The sequence below is a fragment of the Mytilus californianus genome, unplaced genomic scaffold (genome assembly GCF_021869535.1).
Source record: "Mytilus californianus isolate M0D057914Y unplaced genomic scaffold, xbMytCali1.0.p SCAF_6, whole genome shotgun sequence".
NCBI lineage: Eukaryota > Metazoa > Mollusca > Bivalvia > Mytilida > Mytilidae > Mytilus > Mytilus californianus.
This window is the reverse complement of record NW_026262712.1, coordinates 31934638-31956087: the sequence shown is the minus strand read 5'-3', so window position 1 is coordinate 31956087 and position 21450 is coordinate 31934638. Positions and strand designations below refer to the sequence as shown.

The following is a 21450-nucleotide window of genomic DNA, read 5'->3' as shown; positions in this document are numbered from 1 at the left end:
CTGGTTCTTATTATTAGCATGGTAAAGACACTGACTTCAGGACACAAGGTAAAGACACTGATGATTTTGGTCCACATGACACATTGTAAAGACACTTATTTGAGTCCACATGACACATTTTAAAGACACTGATTTCAGTCCACATGGTAAACACTGATTTCAGTCCACATGACACATGGTAAAGATACTGATTTCAGTCCATATATGACACGTTTCAGAATCTAATGCATTTCTGTGTACAGTTTTTAAAAGTACACCAAAATGAGTGATTGATATCCTAAACAATCAAATTCAACCAATAACCTGACATTATTGTCCCCTGCATAATGCATTGCGGGGGACATGGAAATACCAGGCGTTCGTCCGTCCCGTCCTGTTAGCGCTCTCACGGGTACAATTCTTGCCAGATTTTTATAAAACTTATACTATAAGTTAATATCAGCAATATCTCGGACAAGTTTTATCATGGTAGCCGATCGACTTTTTCTTAAAGAGTTATGCCCCTTGGAAATATTAAATTTATGGAAAATGGCATCGTTAGCGCTCTCACGGGTACAATTCTTGCCAGATTATTATAAGACTTATACTATAGGTTAATATCAGCAATATCTCGTACAAGTTGTATAATGGTGGCTGATTGACTTTTTTTAAAAGAGTTATGCCCCTTGGAAATATAAAATATGTGCAACACGGGGGACATTAGAACTCTGTTCTTTTATTTTCATTTTGAGGAGGGAAAAATAAAATTACCCATAATCTTTTACATTCCAAAACAGTGACTTGAGACCAAAAGGTGTAAAAATCATAAATATTTTTGAATTCTCAAAACCAATTGGACTTGAACAGAATAGCTAAAAGAGTCATTATTAGTCTACGGTCAGCTTTGCATAAGAGAGTTGCAGCTTTATTTTTTGTAATGCATCCAGTTTCTTTTCAAAATATTTATCTTATACATGTATATTAAAAAACAAGACACAAACAAACACTACTCTCTTAATGAAAAAAAATGATTTTAAATACCATTGAAATTTCATAACAATGTCATTTGTTATGATGTGTACAATAATATAGAATTTCATGATCGATGATGCATACATAGGAGAGGCTTACACTGATGTCATCCCTTGTCTCCCTCCTTTTGGAGTTCATGCAAATTCCTTGTTTCTATCCATTGTTTGCAAGTGGACCTGATATATTTGAGCAAATTTTGGTGTTCTTTGTACTGGAAGTTCTTTTGAAATCTTTAACTTATGATTTCATGCATAAAAATTTGTACTTATTTGTTTTATTTTTGTTGTTGTTATGACCGAAAATAATACTTCATATGTTGTGAATAACTATTCTGGACCACTGCAGCATAACACTAAGGTCGAGGGCAGACAAAATAAATATATATATCACTAACAATTAATCAAAGTACTAAACAACCTTCATACAAATTATGTCAGGTTTTCCATGCAGGATCTGCTTACCATTCCAGAGCAACCGAGATCACCCATGGTTTTTGGTAGGGTTTGTGTTGCTTAGTCTTTAGTTTTCTATGTAACAGTTTCGTTTTGTAGAGCAACATTACCAAGAAGGTTATACTTTAGTTTGGCTTCCTAAACTGATGTTTCTGGCAAAAAAAACAACCATGCAGGCCATTTAGAAATGGGTGTAGAAAAAATAATCTAGTAATAAATGGTATCAGACTGACATTGGACACTTAAAAACTATCCATATCTAAGGCTAAGCTAAAGAGAACTGGAGGCTCCATGAAGCCTGAATCACATATCTATAAGGCAGGTTTCACCTGACCTTGCCCTCATTTCATAACTGGGTGATCAATGTTAAGTTTTTGTGGTCAAGTCTGCATTTCGTGTACTCGAAACAATCATATGTCCACTATATTTGGTGTATGGAATGGAATGATTGTAATGTGTACATGTCAATCTGCCATGGTTCATCTGATTAGTAGATCTAATTTGCATGGTTCATTCAACAACAGTATGTTTTCATGGCTAGGTCCTTTTCTCAGATACTATAAGGCATAGACCATTTGATTTGAGGGGGGGGGGGGGGGGGCGATTTTACATCTAGCCAGATTTTTTTTTACCATGCAAACCAAACAAGAATTTTTTTTCAGTCAATCCAAAGGTCAATCCAAAGTAAGAAATTTTTTTGTTTACATCATACATGTCATACTTACTGAAGATGAAGCCAGAATATTTTTTAACAACTGAATAGGCCAGATTATATTTTTTCAAAAAACCCAGGCTCCCTAGAAAATCAAATGGTCCCTGCCTAAGCAATATGTCAACTATATTTAATTTATGGAATGATTATCAGGTCTACTTGTGCATTTGCCTGGATTCACCTCACTTTGGCCTCCTTTTCATGGTTCATTGATCATGTTTATGCAATACCTGTAATAGAACCTTTTTAGTATTGTGACATATTGGGTAATTTCTCCAAAGAAGGTTAACCGATTCTTTCTGAAATCACTCCCCTGCTTTCATGATTGATTTTATGTTGAAAAGTTCAAGAAAAATGTTTAACTAAAAGGATCACATAAATTTGACATGATCAATGATCAATGTAGTTTAGGTCAAGGTTAGATGAACCCTGTCAGATGACATGCATGTACACCTAACAATTATTCCTTACACCAATTGTTAATAGTATAAGAGGAACAGAAATATCCACGAGAAATTAACATTTACCAATTAATGAACTATGAAAATGTGGTCAAGGCTAGACAGACATGTACACCTTACAAGATCTTAAAATCATTCAATACATCGAATATAGATGACCTATTTATACCAAAACACAAAAACTTAACATTGACCAATGAGCCATGAAAATGAGTTCAAGGTCAGAGGATGCATGCCATACAGACATGTACACCTTACAATCCTTACATACACCAAATGTAGTTGACCTACTCTTTTAGTATTTGAGATACAGACTTGACCTCTAATACTTAACCTTGATAACTGATCAATGAAATTTGGTAGAGGTCAGGTAAACCTTGTCAGACAGATATGTTGAGCTTGCAAGGATCACATACTGAATATAGTTATCCTTTTACTCATACCCCTCATTTTTTTTTGACGATCAATGCTTTTGAATGGGGACATATGGTTGGAACACCACCACCCCCTCCCCCCCCTTTAAAAATGGCTGGATCCACCCCTGATGTCGCCATTGTAAGTCACTGGTCACTTATGTATTTCCTCATATGTACTTTGTATTACAGGTGGCGCTTTAAAAAAATTCTGTTTATCCTTGAAGAAACTTCAGATAATAAACTTTCAATGCTGATGGTATTTTTCAACTTTGGTATATCAAAAGTCGGCAGGTGCTTTCGTACTACGCAAATGTAAACCAGCATGGGTTTGCAACTTTGCTTATGCTGTAATACAAAGTAACAGATGGATTATGGTCATCTGCACTTCTCAGCGATATATTTAATATTCAATAAAAATCAGAGCACAGATGTTGTAAAATAAAAAGGTCAACAATATGTTTTTACACGAAAGACAATTTAAATTACTATAACTTGACAACTTACGAATAGTAATTTATCTGGTGAAGAGATGCTCTTTTAAAATAGGAAAAGAAATAGCTGATGGATATAACTTTTACAAACAGACATTAGAAGTAAGAAATGAACTAAAATTCTAATTTTTTTAAATGAGAAGTCATAAGAAGTTTTTTAAAACACTTCAAAGTCACAGTTGCATTAATTTCAGAAAATGGACAATTAAATTGTTCTTTTAGGGAGTTCAATTCACATTACATGTATCGGTAAACTAATTTTAGTTACTTTCATGGGCAAAAATTAATGTGAATTTGTCAAACTTGGATTTTTTTTTATATGAATGCAAAAACAAATTCAGAAAAATGAGAAAGAAAATCCCCTCAAATTGGCTAGATAGAAGTATCTGAATAAATAAGTTGGTTTACAGTACTGTTAATTCAGATATTTTTTAGTGGATGGATTTAATATAGCAATTGTTGAATAACCAACACAAATGCAATATAAATAATTGTAATTAAGAATATGCTACAATCCAATAAGGCTATCACATATTAAAATGTTTTTATTTTTGTGAAATCTGTCTTAACCCAATTTTTATACGACCGCAAAAATTAAAAAATTTTTGGTCGTATATTGGTATGACGTTGGCGTCGTCGTCGTCGTCCGAAGACACATTGGTTTTCGCACTCTAACTTTAGTTTAAGTGAATGGATCTCCGTGAAATTTTACCATAAGGTTCAATACCACAAAAGGAAGGTTGGGATTGATTTTGGGGGTTATGGAACCAACAGTTAAGGAATTAAGGGCCAAAAAGGGGCCAAAAATAAGCATTTTTGTAACTTCCAGACATAACTTGTGTGTTAGTGTATGGATCTCTCTGACATTGTACCACAAGGTTCCATATCACAAAGGGAATGCTGGGATTGATTTTGGGGGTAATTGCCTCAAAATTTTAGGAATTAGGGGCCAAAAAAGGGGCAAAAAACAAGCATTTTTCTAGTTTCATGATAATAACTTGTGTGTAAGTGTATGGATCTTTCTGAAATTGAATTACAAGGTTCCATATCACAAAGGGAAAGCTGGAATTGAGTTTGGGGGTAATTGCCCAAAACATTTAGGATAAGGGCCAAAAAGGGGCCAAAAATAGGCATTTTTCTAGTTTCCAGACAATAACTTGTGTTCAAGTGTATTGATCTCTCTGAAATTGTACTGCAAGGTACCATACCAAAAAGGGAAGGCTGGGATTGATTTTGGGGGTAATTGCCTCAAAATTTTAGGAATTAAGGGCCAAAAAGGGGAAAAAAACAAGCATTTTTCTAGTTTCAGGACAATAACTTGTGTTCAAGTGTATGGATCTCTCTGAAATTGTACTGCAAGGTTCCATACCACAAAGGGAAGGCTGGGATTGAGTTTGGGGGTGATGAATCATAAGGGGTTTCAAAAAATTGGGGGGGGGGGGATTTTTTTTTTTTTCCTTTTTTTTTCTTTTTTTCCTTTTTTTTTCTTTTAAAATTTTCCATTTTAAGTTGGTTATTTCTGATTTATATTTAAAAGCAAATAATAATGATATGGTAGGAGATACACACCAAACAGGATGTGTAAATTATTATATAATAAGTATTGTGCAATAGCAAGAAATTTTCCATTGCACAGTATTGCACAATAGCAAGAAATCTTCCATTGCACAGTATTGTGCAATAGCAAGAAATCTTCAATTGCACAGTATTGCGCAATAGCAAGAAATATCCAATAGCACAATATTGCGCAATAGCAAGAAATTGTCAATTGTACAGTATTGCGCAATAGTAAGAAATATTCAATTGCACAGTATTGTGCAAAAGAAGATACTTCGTATAAATTGCTTATTTCTTGACCAATTTCAATGGGGTTTTATTCTTGAATTCTTGAGGTTCTTTAATGTGCTGAACCTAACCGTGTATTAAGTTTTTGGATTTTGGGCCCCGTTTTTAAATTGGTCCACATTGAGGTCCAAAGGGTCCAAAATTAAACTTTGTTTGATTTCATCAAAAATTGAATTATTGGGGTTCTTTGATATGCCGAATCTAACCGTGTATTTAGATTCTTAATTTTTGGTTCCGTTTTCAAATTGGTCTACATTAAGGTCCAAAGGGTCCAAAATTAAACTAAGTTTGATTTTAACAAAAATTGAATTCTTAGGGTTCTTTGATATGCTGAATCTAAACATGTATTTAGATTTTTGATTATGGGCCCAGTTTTCAAGTTGGTCCAAATCGGGGTCCACAAAATTAAACTTTGTTTGATTTCATAAAAAATTGAATATATGGGGTTCTTTGATATGCTGAATCTAACCATGTATTTAGATTTTTGATTTTTGGGCCCCGTTATCAACTTTGTCCACATTGAGGTCAAAAGGGTCCTAAATTAAACTTTGTTTGATTTCATCAAAAATTGAATTCTTGGGGTTCTTTGATATGCTGAATCTAACCATGTATTTAGATTTTGGATATTGGACCATAATAGGTGAATGTCCAATTTAAAATTTTTAAGTTCTTAGACCACATTCATTCTGTGTCAGTAACCTATGCTGTGTCAAATATTTAATCACAATCCAAATTCAGAGCTGTATCAAGCTTGCCCCAACTGTTCAGGGTTCGACCTCTGCAGTCGTATCAAGCTGCGCCCTGCGGAGCATTTTATTACATAATAAAAACATCCCAAAAATTTCTGAATTTAATATCAAAATCAGAAATTTAAAAATCTGATTCAGCAACAAGAATCTTACAAATAAGTCTGATCCATTAAAAAAACATTTTTCATTGACCAGCTGTTCAACTATGATTTATTCATAGCATGTACATGACATACCATGCACGGATAGTTGGTTTTATATTTTATATCATTTCATGAATTTATTGTTGTATTGCCAAAATTTTTTGCCAAAATTTAAATAGAACTTAGATTCTTTAATATTAAACAAGGAGATGTGGTATTTTTGCCAAAGAGATAACTATCCAACAAAGTCCAAATGACATGGATTTAAGCAACTATGCGTCACCTTGTGGCCTTCAACAATGAGCAAAACTCGTACCATATAGTCAGCTATAAAAGTCACCAACATGAAACTAGAGGCTCTAAAGAGCCTGTGTTGCTCACCTTGGTCTATGTGCATATTCAACAAAGGACACTCTCCAACATTGAAGACAAGAATAGAATTCATAAGAAAAATCTCTGTTTTGTTGATCTTGTATTGCTGGTCATTTAGTCTGTTTTTGTTTCTCTCTATCTTCTTTAGTTTTTGCTCAAAACACAAAAGAGGGTAAAAAAATCCTTATTTAAGGGGCTGGGCAATCACTCCTATAAAGAGTGACAGCCTACTACCTTTAGCAGCAAAATGTGACTTGTTAGTAGATCGGACGATTTCCTCTATATTGTCTTAATTGTAGATCTTGTCTTGCTGATCATTTTTGCCTAATTTAAGTTTCTATCTATCTATCTATCTATTATAATTTTTAAGGAATAAGGCAAAAACGCAAAATATTGTAAAAAGCATCATCAAAGGGCAATAACTCTCATAAGGAGTAGGCTGACGATTTCGACAATGTAACTTATTTGTAGAACTTGTCTTGCTGATCATTTTTGCAATCTAATGTTTCTCTGTATCTATTATAGTTTTTAAGATAATAGGCAATAAACTGCTTCGCTGAGCGCAGCTGGATATGCCCGCAGAGGTCCAACCCCTAACAGTTGGGGCAAAAATCGACACAATATTCAAGGTTGATACAGGTCTGAATTTGGATTGTAATTAAATATTTGACATATTATAGGTTTCTGAATAAATGTAGTCAAAGAACTTGAAATTGGTTATATGAATTGAATTTATATTCAATTAAAGATTTCTTGCTGTTGTGCAATACACTGTGCTGTTGCACAATACTTAGTAAATCAGTTGTCAGACTATAAACAAATAAAGTTCAATTTCTTCTCAATGTCATATTTGAAATTTATGAAAATCAATAGGGAGATAACAACAATAGCTATAAATAATTCACCAAAGTTTCATGAGAACTGCTGAAAGCATTTTTGAGTTATTGTTCAAAAACTGGAAAATCACCCCTTTTTTAATGAATAAAACCCCATAACTCAGAAATGTAAAATCTAAAATTTATAAAATTCTAAAGGGAGCTTACATCAACAGATATAAACAATTCACCAAAGTTTCATGAGAACTGCTGAAAGCATTTTTTAGTTATTGTCTGAAAACTGGAAAATCACGCTTTTTTTATGAATAAAACCCTGTAACTCGGAAAGGTAAAATCTAAAATTTATAAAAATCCAAAGGGAGCTCATGTCAATATATATAAACTATTCACCAAAATTTCTTGCAAGTTGGTGAAAGCATTCTTGAGTTATTGTCGGAAAACTGGAAAATCCCCCCCTTTTTTAATGAATAAAACCCCAAAACTCAGAAACGGTAAATCTGAAATTTATAAAAAACGAAAGGGAGCTCACGTCAATAGATATTAACAATTCACCAAAGTTTCATGCATATTGGTTAAAGTTTTTTTGAGTTAATGTCCGACATGTTGTCGACGGACGGACAGACAGACGGAAGGACAGACAGGATTTTTGTAAAAGTTAACGGATGACGAAGGATGCCAAGTGCTGAGAAAAGCTCACTTGGCCCTTTTGGGCCAGATGAGCTAAAAATGTGAAACAATTCAAACAGATTGGTTTATGACAAAACAATAAACAAATATAAAATATAATTTAAGTTTTGTTCTGCAATGAAATTATTCTGTTTGTAGAAATAAATCTGGATATCTATATCTCCAGATTGAAGGGCCACACATGATTGAAACTCAGCAGCACACATCAATGAGAAATTGTATCTTGTTGGAATATTTAATATTTTGACTCAACAGTAAACCAGGAGATCCCTAAAAACTGTAACCCAATAAATAATAACACTTTTGATATACTATGTACACAGAACATGGAAGCAGTTCATTTAAATTAATTACATGCCATAAAAAGTTTGTCTTTGGCAACTTCCATAACTTGTGGGCTTACACACACGTTGGACACACTTGAGTTTTTATTTGAGATTCCATCTCGGGTCTAAGCACTATAAATCAGGTTGACGACTACGATCATCCAGATTTTCATTAGATGCATGCTTTTTTAACATATCCATAATTTTATTGTCAAATTCTTCTGGTGTTGGCTTGTTACCTGCAAAAAAGAGTGTTTTTATTAGCACAAGTAAAGTTATTTCAATCTCTAAGTAGAAAGCTGAACAACTTATATTTAAATGAATGAGTGAAAATTATTACATTGTACATGTATTACATCAAATTTGAGAAAGGTTGGAATGCAATATGAAGTATTTGATAAAGCGTAAGAAAACTTATTTTTTGGACAAATTTAAGACTTGTTTTTAGTAAACATGACCTTAACCTCAAAATTAGTCTTTACAATACTTTAGAAAATTTACATTTCGTTGAACACTTAAATTCATGGTTCACCAATAACCACGAAATCCACAAAAATTGGTATTCCACCAATAATAAAATTTTCTAAAGTATTGTAGAGGGTGGTAAAGGGTTATTTTCGTGCAATGTGTTTTGCCGTTTTTATTTCACGTGCAGCTGTGAAAAAGGTTTGTTATTCACCATGTTTCGTGAAATCGGTAAAAAGATCAATATGCAAGAAATTTTTAATTGTTTGTTCATCGTGAAATGGCAATTTTATTTCACGTTCTTCCGTGCAGATACCCCCCCCCCCCCCCCCCCCCTTACGCCACTCAATGTATGCAGACTTTGACATAACCACAAAATCAAAATTTCACTGAAAATACAATTTTCCTGGAAAATTATTATCCATGAAAATTAATGAATCACAGAACATATTAAAACATCTTGTATTTAATGCAAAAGCTGCCAAAATATGTTAATTGAGCAGGGGTTCAAAATAGTGTGAGTCCGAGGTCTAGGGACCTGTCTTTTCTAGGAGGGGACTTTTTATTTTTATTACACAGATGCTTTCAACAGGACCATTGAATTTCTTATGGAGGACCTTTCACTGAAAATTTCTAATGGTCCTGGACCTTTTATTACTTAATGCAAATTTTAACCTCTGATTGAGACATGTTTATGAAATCGTTGTGACATCGTAGGGGACATTTCTGCACTAAAGTGTCAAGATTATGCCAAACCATTCATTTATCTATAAAATTAACATAATTTAATTTTTCGCCATTTCCGGAGGCAAAATAATGGCTTATATCATATCTTCCCCTTTAGTTCCTTATATCTTTATTTCTCAACAGACCATTTACAGTGGAATATTACAGAGAACACAATATTAGTAACAAATCAACATGTATGAGAGAGATGTCAGCCCGGATCACACAACCCTTATTAACAATTTTAATAAATTCACAGAGTTTCGAAAGTATTGATTTTCTTTTACAGGTCATAAGATCTCCAAATTTAAGTGTATTTGGACGTTTTGAAAATTTTTCTTGGATTAATAAACTGCGAATGTTGGCAAATTTCCTGTATGACATTGCACAACTTGCTCCTAATGCTATCAAAAATAAAATAAACACAATACCGTACCTATGGCCCAATAATATATTTCCCAATCGTTTGATGGCTTGTTGATCAGCTTGTCATACATTGTGGTTTCTTTCGCATCAAAAGAATTTAAAAATTCAGCTGCAAACGTGCTGAAATAAATAACATAAATATCAAGTTCTTTCCAACTGATCATTTCTATAGATTGTTTTAATTTTGTAACACCAATGTACCAGGTTAGATGACCATTGAGGACTCAAAGACATGTTTAATACCACCATGTTTCTCCTTTGGCTGTCCAAACTCAGGATCCTGAATTCAGTGGATGTTGGTCACTGCCTATTATATTTGTTTTTATTTAAATCAGGCTCATTTGAATTGTTTAACATTATGTCGTATGTTGGAATCTTTTAAACAATGTGCATTGTAGCTAGCTTACTACATGGTATAGGTTTTGCTCACAGTACAGTGACCTATAGTTGGTAAAATCTACGTCATTTAGTTTCTGGTGGATAGTTGTCTCATTGGCTATCATACCATACCTTCTCATTTTTATATTGAAGTAGAAAAACAAATTATTAAATCAAGTACAATGAAGACTGAAAGTTTGACCACCACTAATGTCCCAAATGGTTGGTGAGGGGTTAATTTTCCAAATTTTCTGGCTAATAATTTTCTGCTAAAACCTTGACTTTTAACCTAAAAATCAACAGCCTTTTTTCCACCCCAAGGCACATCATGCACATTATCCAACAAAGGTTAAGACCTCAACAAATAGGCCACCAATACAATTTATGTCTATCAATACTTAAATAGGTACTGTTACTTTCACCTTTGAACTACTGACTAATAAAATGCTCCGCTGGGCGCAGCTTGATACGACCGCAGAGGTCGAACCCTGAACAGTTGGGGCAAGTATGGACACAACATTCAAGCTTGATACAGCTCCGAATTTTGATTGTGATTAAATATTTGACACAGCATAGGTTTCTGACACAGAATGAATGTGGTCTAAGAACTTAAAATTTTTTTAATTTACCTATTATGGTCCAATATCCAAAATCTAAATACATACAGGGTTAGATTCAGCATATCAAAGAACCCCAATAATTCAATTTTTGATGAAATCAAACCATATCATTATTATTTGCTTTTATATATAAATAAAAAATAACCAACTTAAAATGGAAAATCTTAAAGAAAAAAAAAAGGAAAAAAATGAAAAAAAAAAATCCCCCCCCCAATTTTTTGAACCCCCTTATGATTCATCACCCCCAAACTCAATCCCAGCATTCCCTTTGTGGTATGGTACTTTGCAGTACAATTTCAGAGAGATCCATACACTTGAACACAAGTTATTGTCTGGAAACTGTAAAAATGCTTGTTTTTTGGCCCCTTTTTGGCCCCAAATTCCTAAACTTTTTGGGCAATTACCCCCAATCTCAAACCCAGCTTTCCCTTTGTGATATGGAACCTTGTAGTACAATTTCATAAAGATCCATACACTTACACACAAGTTATTGTCCTGAAACTAGAAGAATGTTTGTTTTTTGCCCCTTTTTTGCCCCTAATTCCTTAAGTTTTGAGGCAATTTCCCCCAAACTCAATCCCAGCCTTCCCTTTGTGGTATGGTACCTTGCAGTACAATTTCAGAGAGATCCATACACTTGAACACAAGTTATTGTCTGGAAACTAGAAAAATGCTTATTTTTGGCCCCTTTTTGGCCCCTTATTCCTTAACGTTTTGGGCAATTACCCCCAAACTCAATTCCAGCTTTCCCTTTGTGATATGGAACCTTGTATTAAAATTTCAGTAAGATCCATACACTTACACACAAGTTATTGTCATGAAACTAGAAAAATGCTTGTTTTTTGCCCCTTTTTTGGCCTCTAATTCCTAAAATTTTGAGGCAATTACCACCAAAATCAATCCCAGCATTCCCTTTGTGATATGGAACCTTGTGGTACAATGTCAGAGAGATTCATACACTAACACACAAGTTATTGTCTGGAAGTTACAAAAATGCTTATTTTTGGCCCTTTTTTTGCCCCTAATTCCTTAACTGTTGGTGCCATAACCCCCAAAATCAATCCTCCCAACCTTCCTTTTGTGGTATCGAACCTTATGGTAAAATTTCATAGAGATCCATTCACTTAAACTAAAGTCATTGTCCGGAAACTAAATGCGTCTTCGGACGACGCAGATGACGACATGATAGCATTATACGACGCAAAAAATTTTGTGCGGTCGTATAAAAACTATAGGTACTTCTTTCCAAGAGTTACTCCTTAAAATTGAGAATGGAAATGGGGAATGTGTCAAAGAGACAACAACCCGACCACAGAACAGACAACAGCAGAAGGCCACCAACAGGTCTTCAATGCAGCGAGAAATTCCCGCACCCGGAGGCGTCCTTCAGCTGGCCCCTAAACAAATATATATACTAGTTCAGTGATAATGAACGCCATACTAAACTCCTTAGTTTAGTTGTGATAAAGTTGAACATATGGTTCAAAGGACAAATGTTTAGCCCGATTTTAGACTATAAATTGTTGCTTTTAATCTTGACCTAAGAATTTGTGATGTAAAATAAAAAGAGGTGTTTGTCATCTCATTAGGGAAACTTAGTATTGGTTAAATTAGAAACCAGAATTAAATCTTGCCCAAATATCAGTATGTCAATTGCTGCTGTGATCAATGATCTTAAACTTTCACCTCTTAACTCCAAAATCAAAAGGAATCTTCTCCACTTCATTAGCATTAACAAACGAAGTAAAATTTGGACTAATCATATGGTTTCTGGTTGAAAAGATAACATCTGGAAACCAAAGCTTTGCCAACATTTCAGTCTATCAAAAGCTGCTGTGAACCTGACCTTGGCCTTTGACCTGTTTAACCCCAAAAGCAATTAGGTTCTTCCTCATCCTATGTGCATTATTAAAACAAATTAAAATCAACGGTATACCATAATATGTCCCGTAAACGGGCGTATAAAAACTCATCAACGATACCAGGTATATAACTTTGTACGCCAGACACATGTTTCTTCTACAAAAGACTCATTAGTGATGCTTGTATAGAAAAAGTCAAAAGGGCAAATAAATTAATAAAGTTCGAAGTTGAAGAGCATTAAGGGCCAAAAATTCCTAAAAGTTTTGCCGAAAATACATCTAAGGTAATCTATTCCTAAGGTAGAAAATCCTTAGTATTTAGAACAATTCAATGTTTTGTAAACAATTTGTTTATAAATCTGACAATATAAACGATGATTCAAGTCAACACACAAGTGCTCAGCTCACTACTGGGCTGGGGATACCCTTGGGGTGGAAACCTCCACCAGCAGTGGCATTGACCCAGTGGTTGTAAAAAAACTCAGACACACGTTTTGTCTACAAAAGACTCATAAGTGACCCTTGAATCAAAAAAGTTTAAAGGCCAATTAAAGTATGAAGTTGAAGAGCATTAAGGGCCTAAAATTACTAAAGGTGTTGCCAAATACAGCTAATGTCACCTATCCTGGGATAGAAATCCTTAAGAGTTAGAAATAAGGTTCAAAAAGATAACATTATGGAAACCAAATTTTGCCCAAATTTGAAAAGTTGTAATGGGAAGTTTGGTAAATATATTTCTTCCGACTTGAAAGACCCCCAGACTGCATTCATCTTATTAAAAGTGAAGTCAAATTTCATGGCAACTCAGCTAAAAAGTGCCTACTAAAACTAGAAGCTGTTCAGCAACACAATAATGCAAAAATAAAGAAATCCATGTCAATTTAACATACAAATGTACATGTACAGATGTACAATTCATTTTGTGTTAACAATCTATGTACCTTAAAAGAAGACCATTTTCTAGCATGCCCCTTTTTCTACTTTGATATAATAATCTAGCTTTCTTCACTTCTAGTGCTTCCTTCTGTCTTTCCTGGTATTCAGGTAAAGGATAATCATCCTCTGTGTTATTTGTTGAAGATAATCTGTGCGACTGCAAATATACCTGAAAATATAACATTGACATGATTGACAAATTTAGAATTGGGTGTTGCATCATGGGAATTTTAATACCATGGATTTTCTAACTGGTCAATGCTTTATTGAAAGCATACATGTAGATATCAAAGGTTCCAGGGCTTCACTGAATTTTGGGTTCTTCGGACAATTACTATTTACTGGTCTAAACAAAATTTCAATGGCGTTTCCATCCACAAGAATAGGCTTCTTTGACCTATTAGAATAGAAATAATTCATGGGGCCTTGAATTTATATTGATTTTACCACAGGTTGACCCTAAATGCTGATATTTTACCACAAGTGATCCTTACTGGCGACTGACTTATCATCAGGGTTTAAATTTTAATAAACTGAAGATTTGAAAATCGAACGGTGGGATTGAAGACAGCTTTTTTAAAATTTGTTGATTTTGACTTCTGCCAGAAGACTCAGCAGGTATGTCATAAAGGGAGGTGTATTTTCATGGACAAAGAGGAACTTAGAATTGCCAATTCCAACAATCATGAAAATTAAAAAATATATATCTGATAGCTTTCAAGTTGAATTTTTAACAATTTGCAGGAAACAGTGTAAAATGATCTTCAAACACTTGAAGTCAAAATGGAAAACACTTTGCACTAAAATAATCCTTTACCAACCTCATCTGCAGGTTTGAAAAAAATTTTAATCTCAAAATCCATTTTTTTTTTTTTTTATTTTCTACACCATACAACATGTACAAAATGCATGTATCATGTATATTTTCCATATATCAAGGTCCTGCCCTTTCACTTTGCCAGGTGCAAATGTTTGTCTGTGCTCTGTCTCTCAGTAAGTTTTATTGTGTAATCAAAAGTTTGGGGAGATGCTCATAAATGGGTACTATCCCCATTTATGGATATTATACCCAAAATCGAGTATCAATTTACAGTAATCAAAAATTGAATTTTGTATTTTATAATATTGGCTGTCATGGCGTGAACGTTCAAATAAATAGCAACATTTTTCCCTTTAAGACCATATATAATTCAAATGAGAACTGAATACAAAGATAATGGCCATAGTCGTTTCAGCCTCATTCTTTTCGGCCACACTTTTTCATATTGTTATTAACACATATATATATATATATCATGTATAAACATATGCATTACTTCTTTTGAAAAGAAAATTAATTAACAGAAAGTGATTTTGTCATAAAGTGTGCATTTGCTCTGAAACAAGATGGGACACAAAACTTTCTTATGTCACGCATGATTAAAACATTAACAATTTTTCCCTTTGACTTTGGTGCTTAATAAAGACTGATAATAATACTTTATATAACAGATCCAGAGAATAGAAAATAAACAGTTTGTAGATGAAAGAAAGAATATTTTAACGACAAATCAAAACAATTATCATGTTTTATGTTTGTTCCATAACAAACATATTAAGTATTAACAACATGGAAACTAACTGCATCTAATATTTATACACCTGCTGTGTAGATTCCATTTTAACAGTATTTGTTTGATAATATGTGCTGCTAAGATTGAACTGAGTTGTTTCATTGGCAATATACCATACCATATCTCCTTATTTTTTTTTTTATAACTACCTTATCGTGTTCGATATATTAAAAACTTTTTTTCTAGTAATAATTACCATTTTACCAACGATTTGTATAGTAAGAAGTCCTTAATTTTACGAATTATCACAAATTCATACTTATTTTTGTCCTTGAATATAAATGATTAAAATGTATTTTCCACAACGTCTCTTCCTAATAACAATCATATTTCCCCCTTTATATAACAATATAAACCCCGGACTGGCAGCATTGCCGAAACAACTGTGGCCGAACTGGCAGTGTTGCCGAAATGTCTTGGATCGTGATATTTTTGTCAGTTGTCTTTGGGTAAAATGTCATCATTTACCTGAATGTTTGCACAAATATCTTGAAATCCAAAGTGTATATTTTTAACACTAGAAATTGGTACCTTATTTAGGGTAAAATACCCATTTATAGTCGTCCCACTGTCTGTATCACACTGCTCAGCTCTTAATAAAATTGCATATCACGGCTATGTGAAGTCAAATACGTTGACCCGGCCTTGATAACTTTGACCAGACATATCACTGACGTCATAATATATGAATCCACGTTGATCAGTTTGATCCAAACTTATCATGTCATCTTCCGGTTTGCTGGTGAATCAAAGAAAACACTTGTTTCTATTAAGCAAAATACGCAAGTACAACTTGATAAATCGATTATCTGGATGTCTGCATATTCATATTGTAAAATATCAGCTGCCAGACACAATATGAACACCTTTTTGAACTGTTCGCTGTGTTCACTCAACACACACACAAAGCTTCATATAATTTGTGACTCGCAGCTGATATTTTACGATATCAATATGCAGACAACCTGATAATCAGTACAAATGAGGATCTTCCCGAACCTAATCAAGACCGTATACATTTCATTATTTGTCTATTACAAGTTACATAATTTGTGGACCTTGCAAGTTGTAGTTATAAATTTGTCTTTCGCTTAACTATTATTTTACCTGACTTCTCAATAAATTTAAAGAAAAAGATTTCTTAAAAACATACTCTAGTATGTGCCTGATATGTAGATTGTCTTGCATAGGACTGACAAGCTCGAATTAGAGAGAATAATCTCATTGTCCCCCAGTCTTGTCTGCACTGAAAAGTTGTATAACAATTTTGTTAGCAGGATTAGCTCCCCTTTAAAATTCAACTAAGCGCCAAAAATTTATTAAACATAGTAGATACCGGAAAGGACATATCTAAACGTTTACAGATAGATTTCTAATGCGTTAGAATTAGGGAGCGTCTTTTTACCACAGAACATCACAGAATACCACAGAACACCACAAAATACCACAGAACACCCAAAATAACCACAGAACTTCGAAATATTAATACTTCAGACATTATTATTGTGGTTATTGTTATTTATTTTTATAATTTGACATTTATTATTCAAATAATTTAATTATTCTATTTAGGGTCGACTCACTATCGCTACGCCACCAACTGAATCGGCCTATAATTAGGTCCATACCAAAAAACACCTACATGTATTAAAACCATAATATTCAAAAATAATTTTAAAGTCACAACAATTGTAAATCTAAGGTATATTTGTGAAATTTATTTTTTAAATACATTTTAATTTTTTCTTGTTATTTTTATCATTTTTGAAAATGTTTAGATGCATGACATAAATATTTGTTAAATTTATTTTGTATATATACCAGAATTTATCGGTTTTTGGGGGTCATTTTTATTAATTTTATGTTAAGAGTAAATTAAAGAGTTGTTACAATAAATAATTAAAATATATTATTAAATATAAACATTGTTAATGTGACTTCTGATTAGAGTTGTTGTCAACAAATAATTAAACTTAATTAAAGTCATCAAAGTAATTTGTTTTAAGCTGACATTTAGAGTTGTTTCAAACAATTATTCAAACTTGGTTAATGTTTGTAGATCAAAGTTTTCTCCATTAGAATTATATATAAAACAGTCTTTTAAGGACTACCAAATACTTTCAAAAAGATATTTGAAGTTGTTGTAGGACAGAAATATTTGAGTTGACAGGGCCATATATGTAGAGGCATGTAGGCAGTTGCCTCCTTTTGCGAGAAAAGAAAAGCAATATAACAGTTTGTATGATAGTTCTCGTCCGGACACCTGACAATTGTCCAACATTGTAGAGGATCTATCTTTCCTGTGACCTCTTAATCATGCCAAATCGAAACCGAAGTTGATTCACAGTTTTTAATTCATTTGCAGTTTAATTTAATGTGATGTATGCTCAAGAATAATGATCAGGAACCATGGAAAATGGTCTCTGACAAGACTAGCGGCAACTCACATACATTAGCTTGGCTATTGAAACACTGAATAGATTCTTGATACACTTGATGAAGTTCAAAACCAAATACTATCGACAAGTCAGATGCAACATCGTATACACATACTTTACATGAGATGAAAAAAAATATCATTGAACAATATTTTCGATTTTACTAAATTTTGTATGCATGTAGAAATCGTTGAACTGCATCTTAATATCGAAAAACTGGTATATGTAGCATTTATATGTGGATTCTATATTTTTGGGTCCAAAATGTTGACCTGAGCGAGTTCACTGACGCATTTAAAGTACCAAAATCTAATAAGATTATTTTTAACACTTGTCGTAATCACCAATCAACCCAATTAACATGTCATTTAAGTTTTCACACCTGCGACATCAAATACATTTAATTGAATTACCTTAAATAATCAGGTGGCAATTATAATCCAATCAATGAAGAATTTTGTAAATATTCGATTATTTTAAAATTTATTGATGCAATTATGAGAACAAACTTGATCTTTTTTTTATAGTAATTGTTTCACAGTTAAATTATGTATATGTTAGAGAATGATAATCCCTTTCTTCATGATTAAGTACGAGCGTTAGCGAGTACTTATTATGAAGTAAGGGATTATCATTCTCTTACAAACTTAGAATATTGTAAAGTGGTCAAGGTTCTCAAATGCTCTCTTAATTGGTTGTATTTAAGAATTAGTTTCATTGTCAGTGCAATGTTTTTAATTAATGCATGACTTCCTTTTTAGGCATTTCATTTATGGATAAGTTTTAGTGATGGAAGGACTTTCTTATCATTTGGGAATTATTTTAAAAAATATGCGTTATAGATATTAGGTGACACAACAGAACAAAGAAAATGTAGGAATTGTATATGTTTCCTGATTGTGAGTATGAATGTATATCATGTAATATTTTAGTGAAGAATTATCCTTTTTTATTTTACAGTTTAAATCAAATGATACATTTGAGTTACAACTAAATTTTATTTAACAGCCAATATTTTGATCTGGCTTTTTACATCAAATACTATTTCATTATGTCAGGGAAATTTTCAAATAAAATGCCTTTAAAAGTTTTTAATATGTTCAAAACTTAAATTAAATTCCTGTTTTTTTTTAGTTTTTTTTATTTTATCGGAATATTGGAAATAACTATTCTTCCAAATTGCTGATCCAGTAATCAAAGTTTTTGAAAGCTAAATATTAAGTTGTTGTTTTTTTTTTTAATTCAAAGCTTTTTTTTTTCTTTTTTTGCAAATGCTTTGATATTGTTTAATTATTTAGTAATTTGAAGAATATTTCATAATAACATTCACGGTACCAATTTTACTGCACAGTAAACTTCAACTTATTTAGAGTTTTTTCTTTGTTTCACAATTTAACTTTTAGTCACTGTGTGATAAATCCTTTCAATCTGATAAATGTGCTTCGAGGCAGTTGTAACTCATTTATAGAAACTCTTTGTTTTGAACTGTAAATGGACCCAAATAATAGGATAATCCCTTACTAAGAACATGATTTGCATTCATTCTTCACAACTAAGAGGCATCAGATCCTACTATTTCATTGGTCGAGAGCACTTTGCTATATTCTAATGCTTAGTTAATCAAAAATTCGTAAGGGGTTCAGCGGAACCCAGTGTCTCGCCTGCAATTGCTGCTGTCAGTGTAAAAGTGTAATATTGACTCAAATGTGGCAATAAAAAAGGTTTGACAAAGTTATTGATGATTGAAAAATTTAACCTCAGACTGAATCTGCATGTTTTTTTGTAAAAAAAAAAACTAAGTCCATTTATCAGTAAAATACTGAAAAAAAAAAAAAAATATTTTCAAAATTTTGCTCTGGATACTGTATTTTAGTCATAAACAAGCTTCTGTCCAAGTTTCCTAAAACTCCATAGAGGTTTAACAAAGTTATTTATGTCTAAAAAAAACTTCAACCACAGACTGAACCTAAATGTTGACGCCGACGTCGGAATCTAGGATCGCTATGTCTCGCTTTAGCGACATAAATGTCGCAGGCTTGACAATAAAAATGAAGCAATTGTACAGCTGACATGCTGTCATAATACATCTTCGAAAATCGTTAACTTACTCACGTCTGAACACTATACGATTGATGCTTATTCGGCTTGATTAAGCCGTATTTTTTTTGTTTCGTAGACTTTTAACTTGATATCATCATTAAATATTAATGTTTATGCCTTTATACTATATTTTGGTTCAAATAAGAAAAAATCAGATAACGGGGTTAATAGTTAAATTCTTATTTTTATATTAAGTTAGGCATTTGTGTACTGGAGATAATTGCAAGTTTGCGTTCTTTCCTTCCTGTGCAGATCTCTCAATACTTACTTTTACTATCTATCGTTTTCAAGAACATATTCCTTTCACCATGCATTAAATGCAATATTCTCCCCTTCGAACGTTTGAAAGTATTTATAAGAGGGTGTAAAGCCACATTTTCCGTTGATTTTTCAAGAACCTAGTGGGTCATATTGTTTTGATTTTCTTCGCACGAAAAAGTAAGATATTTGATTGCTTTTGTTTTTATTAATATATATATATATATATATCACTCGGGACAGATTAGAACTTGACCTATTGTATAAAACTTAAAATGTCTATTGCTGAAAACTCGAGATATGTTGATCTTTAGATGTCTTTTGGTATTTTTGTCGCTGGTTTGATGTTTCACTGACGTATAATCCACATATCCATGTATTCATATTCTTCAGCGTTGTCATCCCAGTATGTTGCTAGGTAGCTACTTGATTTTACCTGATTTAGGAATACAGACAATCAAGCAGTCTTAGATATTTCAAGTGAGTCTCTTGTATTTATAAGTTAACCATGCAGCTTTATCTTGCGTCTCATTGGTTTTTTCACTCACATCCATGTAGATGATCAGGTATTATGATATAATTTCAGGATTAATATTGAGTTATGATTTTCTACACAGTACAGAATTTCTTGTCATTTTTAAATATTATAAATTCTCTATCAACTACCCAAATTATTTCCGTGTGTGAGTCCTGGGACTTCTATAACACAGTAGTATTGGAGTCGGGCCCGATACTGTGGTGTAGTAGTCTCAAAGTAATCTCAGGTCAGTCTTGATATGACTATGTGACAAAACTAGGGTAGTGCTAATGATAAACATGATAAAAGACCACTAAACATATAGTAAAAAAGGAAATCACAATTTTGAAGGAGAAAACGCTATACTAATTTGATGATCACTTGAAAAGGCGTTATTCGGGGTTGGTATGACAACAAATATTTAAAAAGGAAAAAGGGAAAAATATCTTTTAACTTCCAGTACAGCATATTTCAAGGTCGAATGGGAAATCTTTGAAGAGATGGCTGATCCTTTGCTTTCATTTTTTTTTATATGACAAATAAAGTACGTTATAGTATACAACTTTATAATTGGGTTAAAGGTTTTGAGACATACCATAGCGCCATCTAT

At 32.8% G+C, this 21450-nt stretch overlaps 1 protein-coding gene across 1 annotated transcript; it reads right to left on the bottom strand.

Annotated features, from left to right (window-relative positions):
* Positions 1–8225: 8225 nt before the first annotated feature.
* Positions 8226–16815, bottom strand: LOC127706840 (succinate dehydrogenase assembly factor 2, mitochondrial-like). The gene is made up of 4 exons (XM_052211557.1): positions 16681–16815; positions 13920–14083; positions 10129–10238; positions 8226–8740 (listed from the first exon to the last, which is right to left on the bottom strand). Exons 1-4 carry the CDS (start codon positions 16750–16752, stop codon positions 8634–8636), a joined length of 453 nt encoding a protein of 150 aa, XP_052067517.1. The 5' UTR covers positions 16753–16815; the 3' UTR covers positions 8226–8633.
* Between the last annotated feature and the right edge of the window lie 4635 nt (positions 16816–21450).

Bases quoted from the DNA above. Each gene is read 5' to 3' on its own strand.
- LOC127706840 (XM_052211557.1), bottom strand. From the start codon at position 16,752: ATGAGATTATTCTCTCTAATTCGAGCTTGTCAGTCCTATGCAAGACAA. The intron at 10,239-13,919 runs GTACATAGATTG...TATTTATTTCAG, and splicing joins GAAAATGGTCTTCTTTTAAG to CACGTTTGCAGCTGAATTTT. The intron at 8,741-10,128 runs GTACGGTATTGT...TCTTTTTTGCAG, and splicing joins AATATATTATTGGGCCATAG to GTAACAAGCCAACACCAGAA.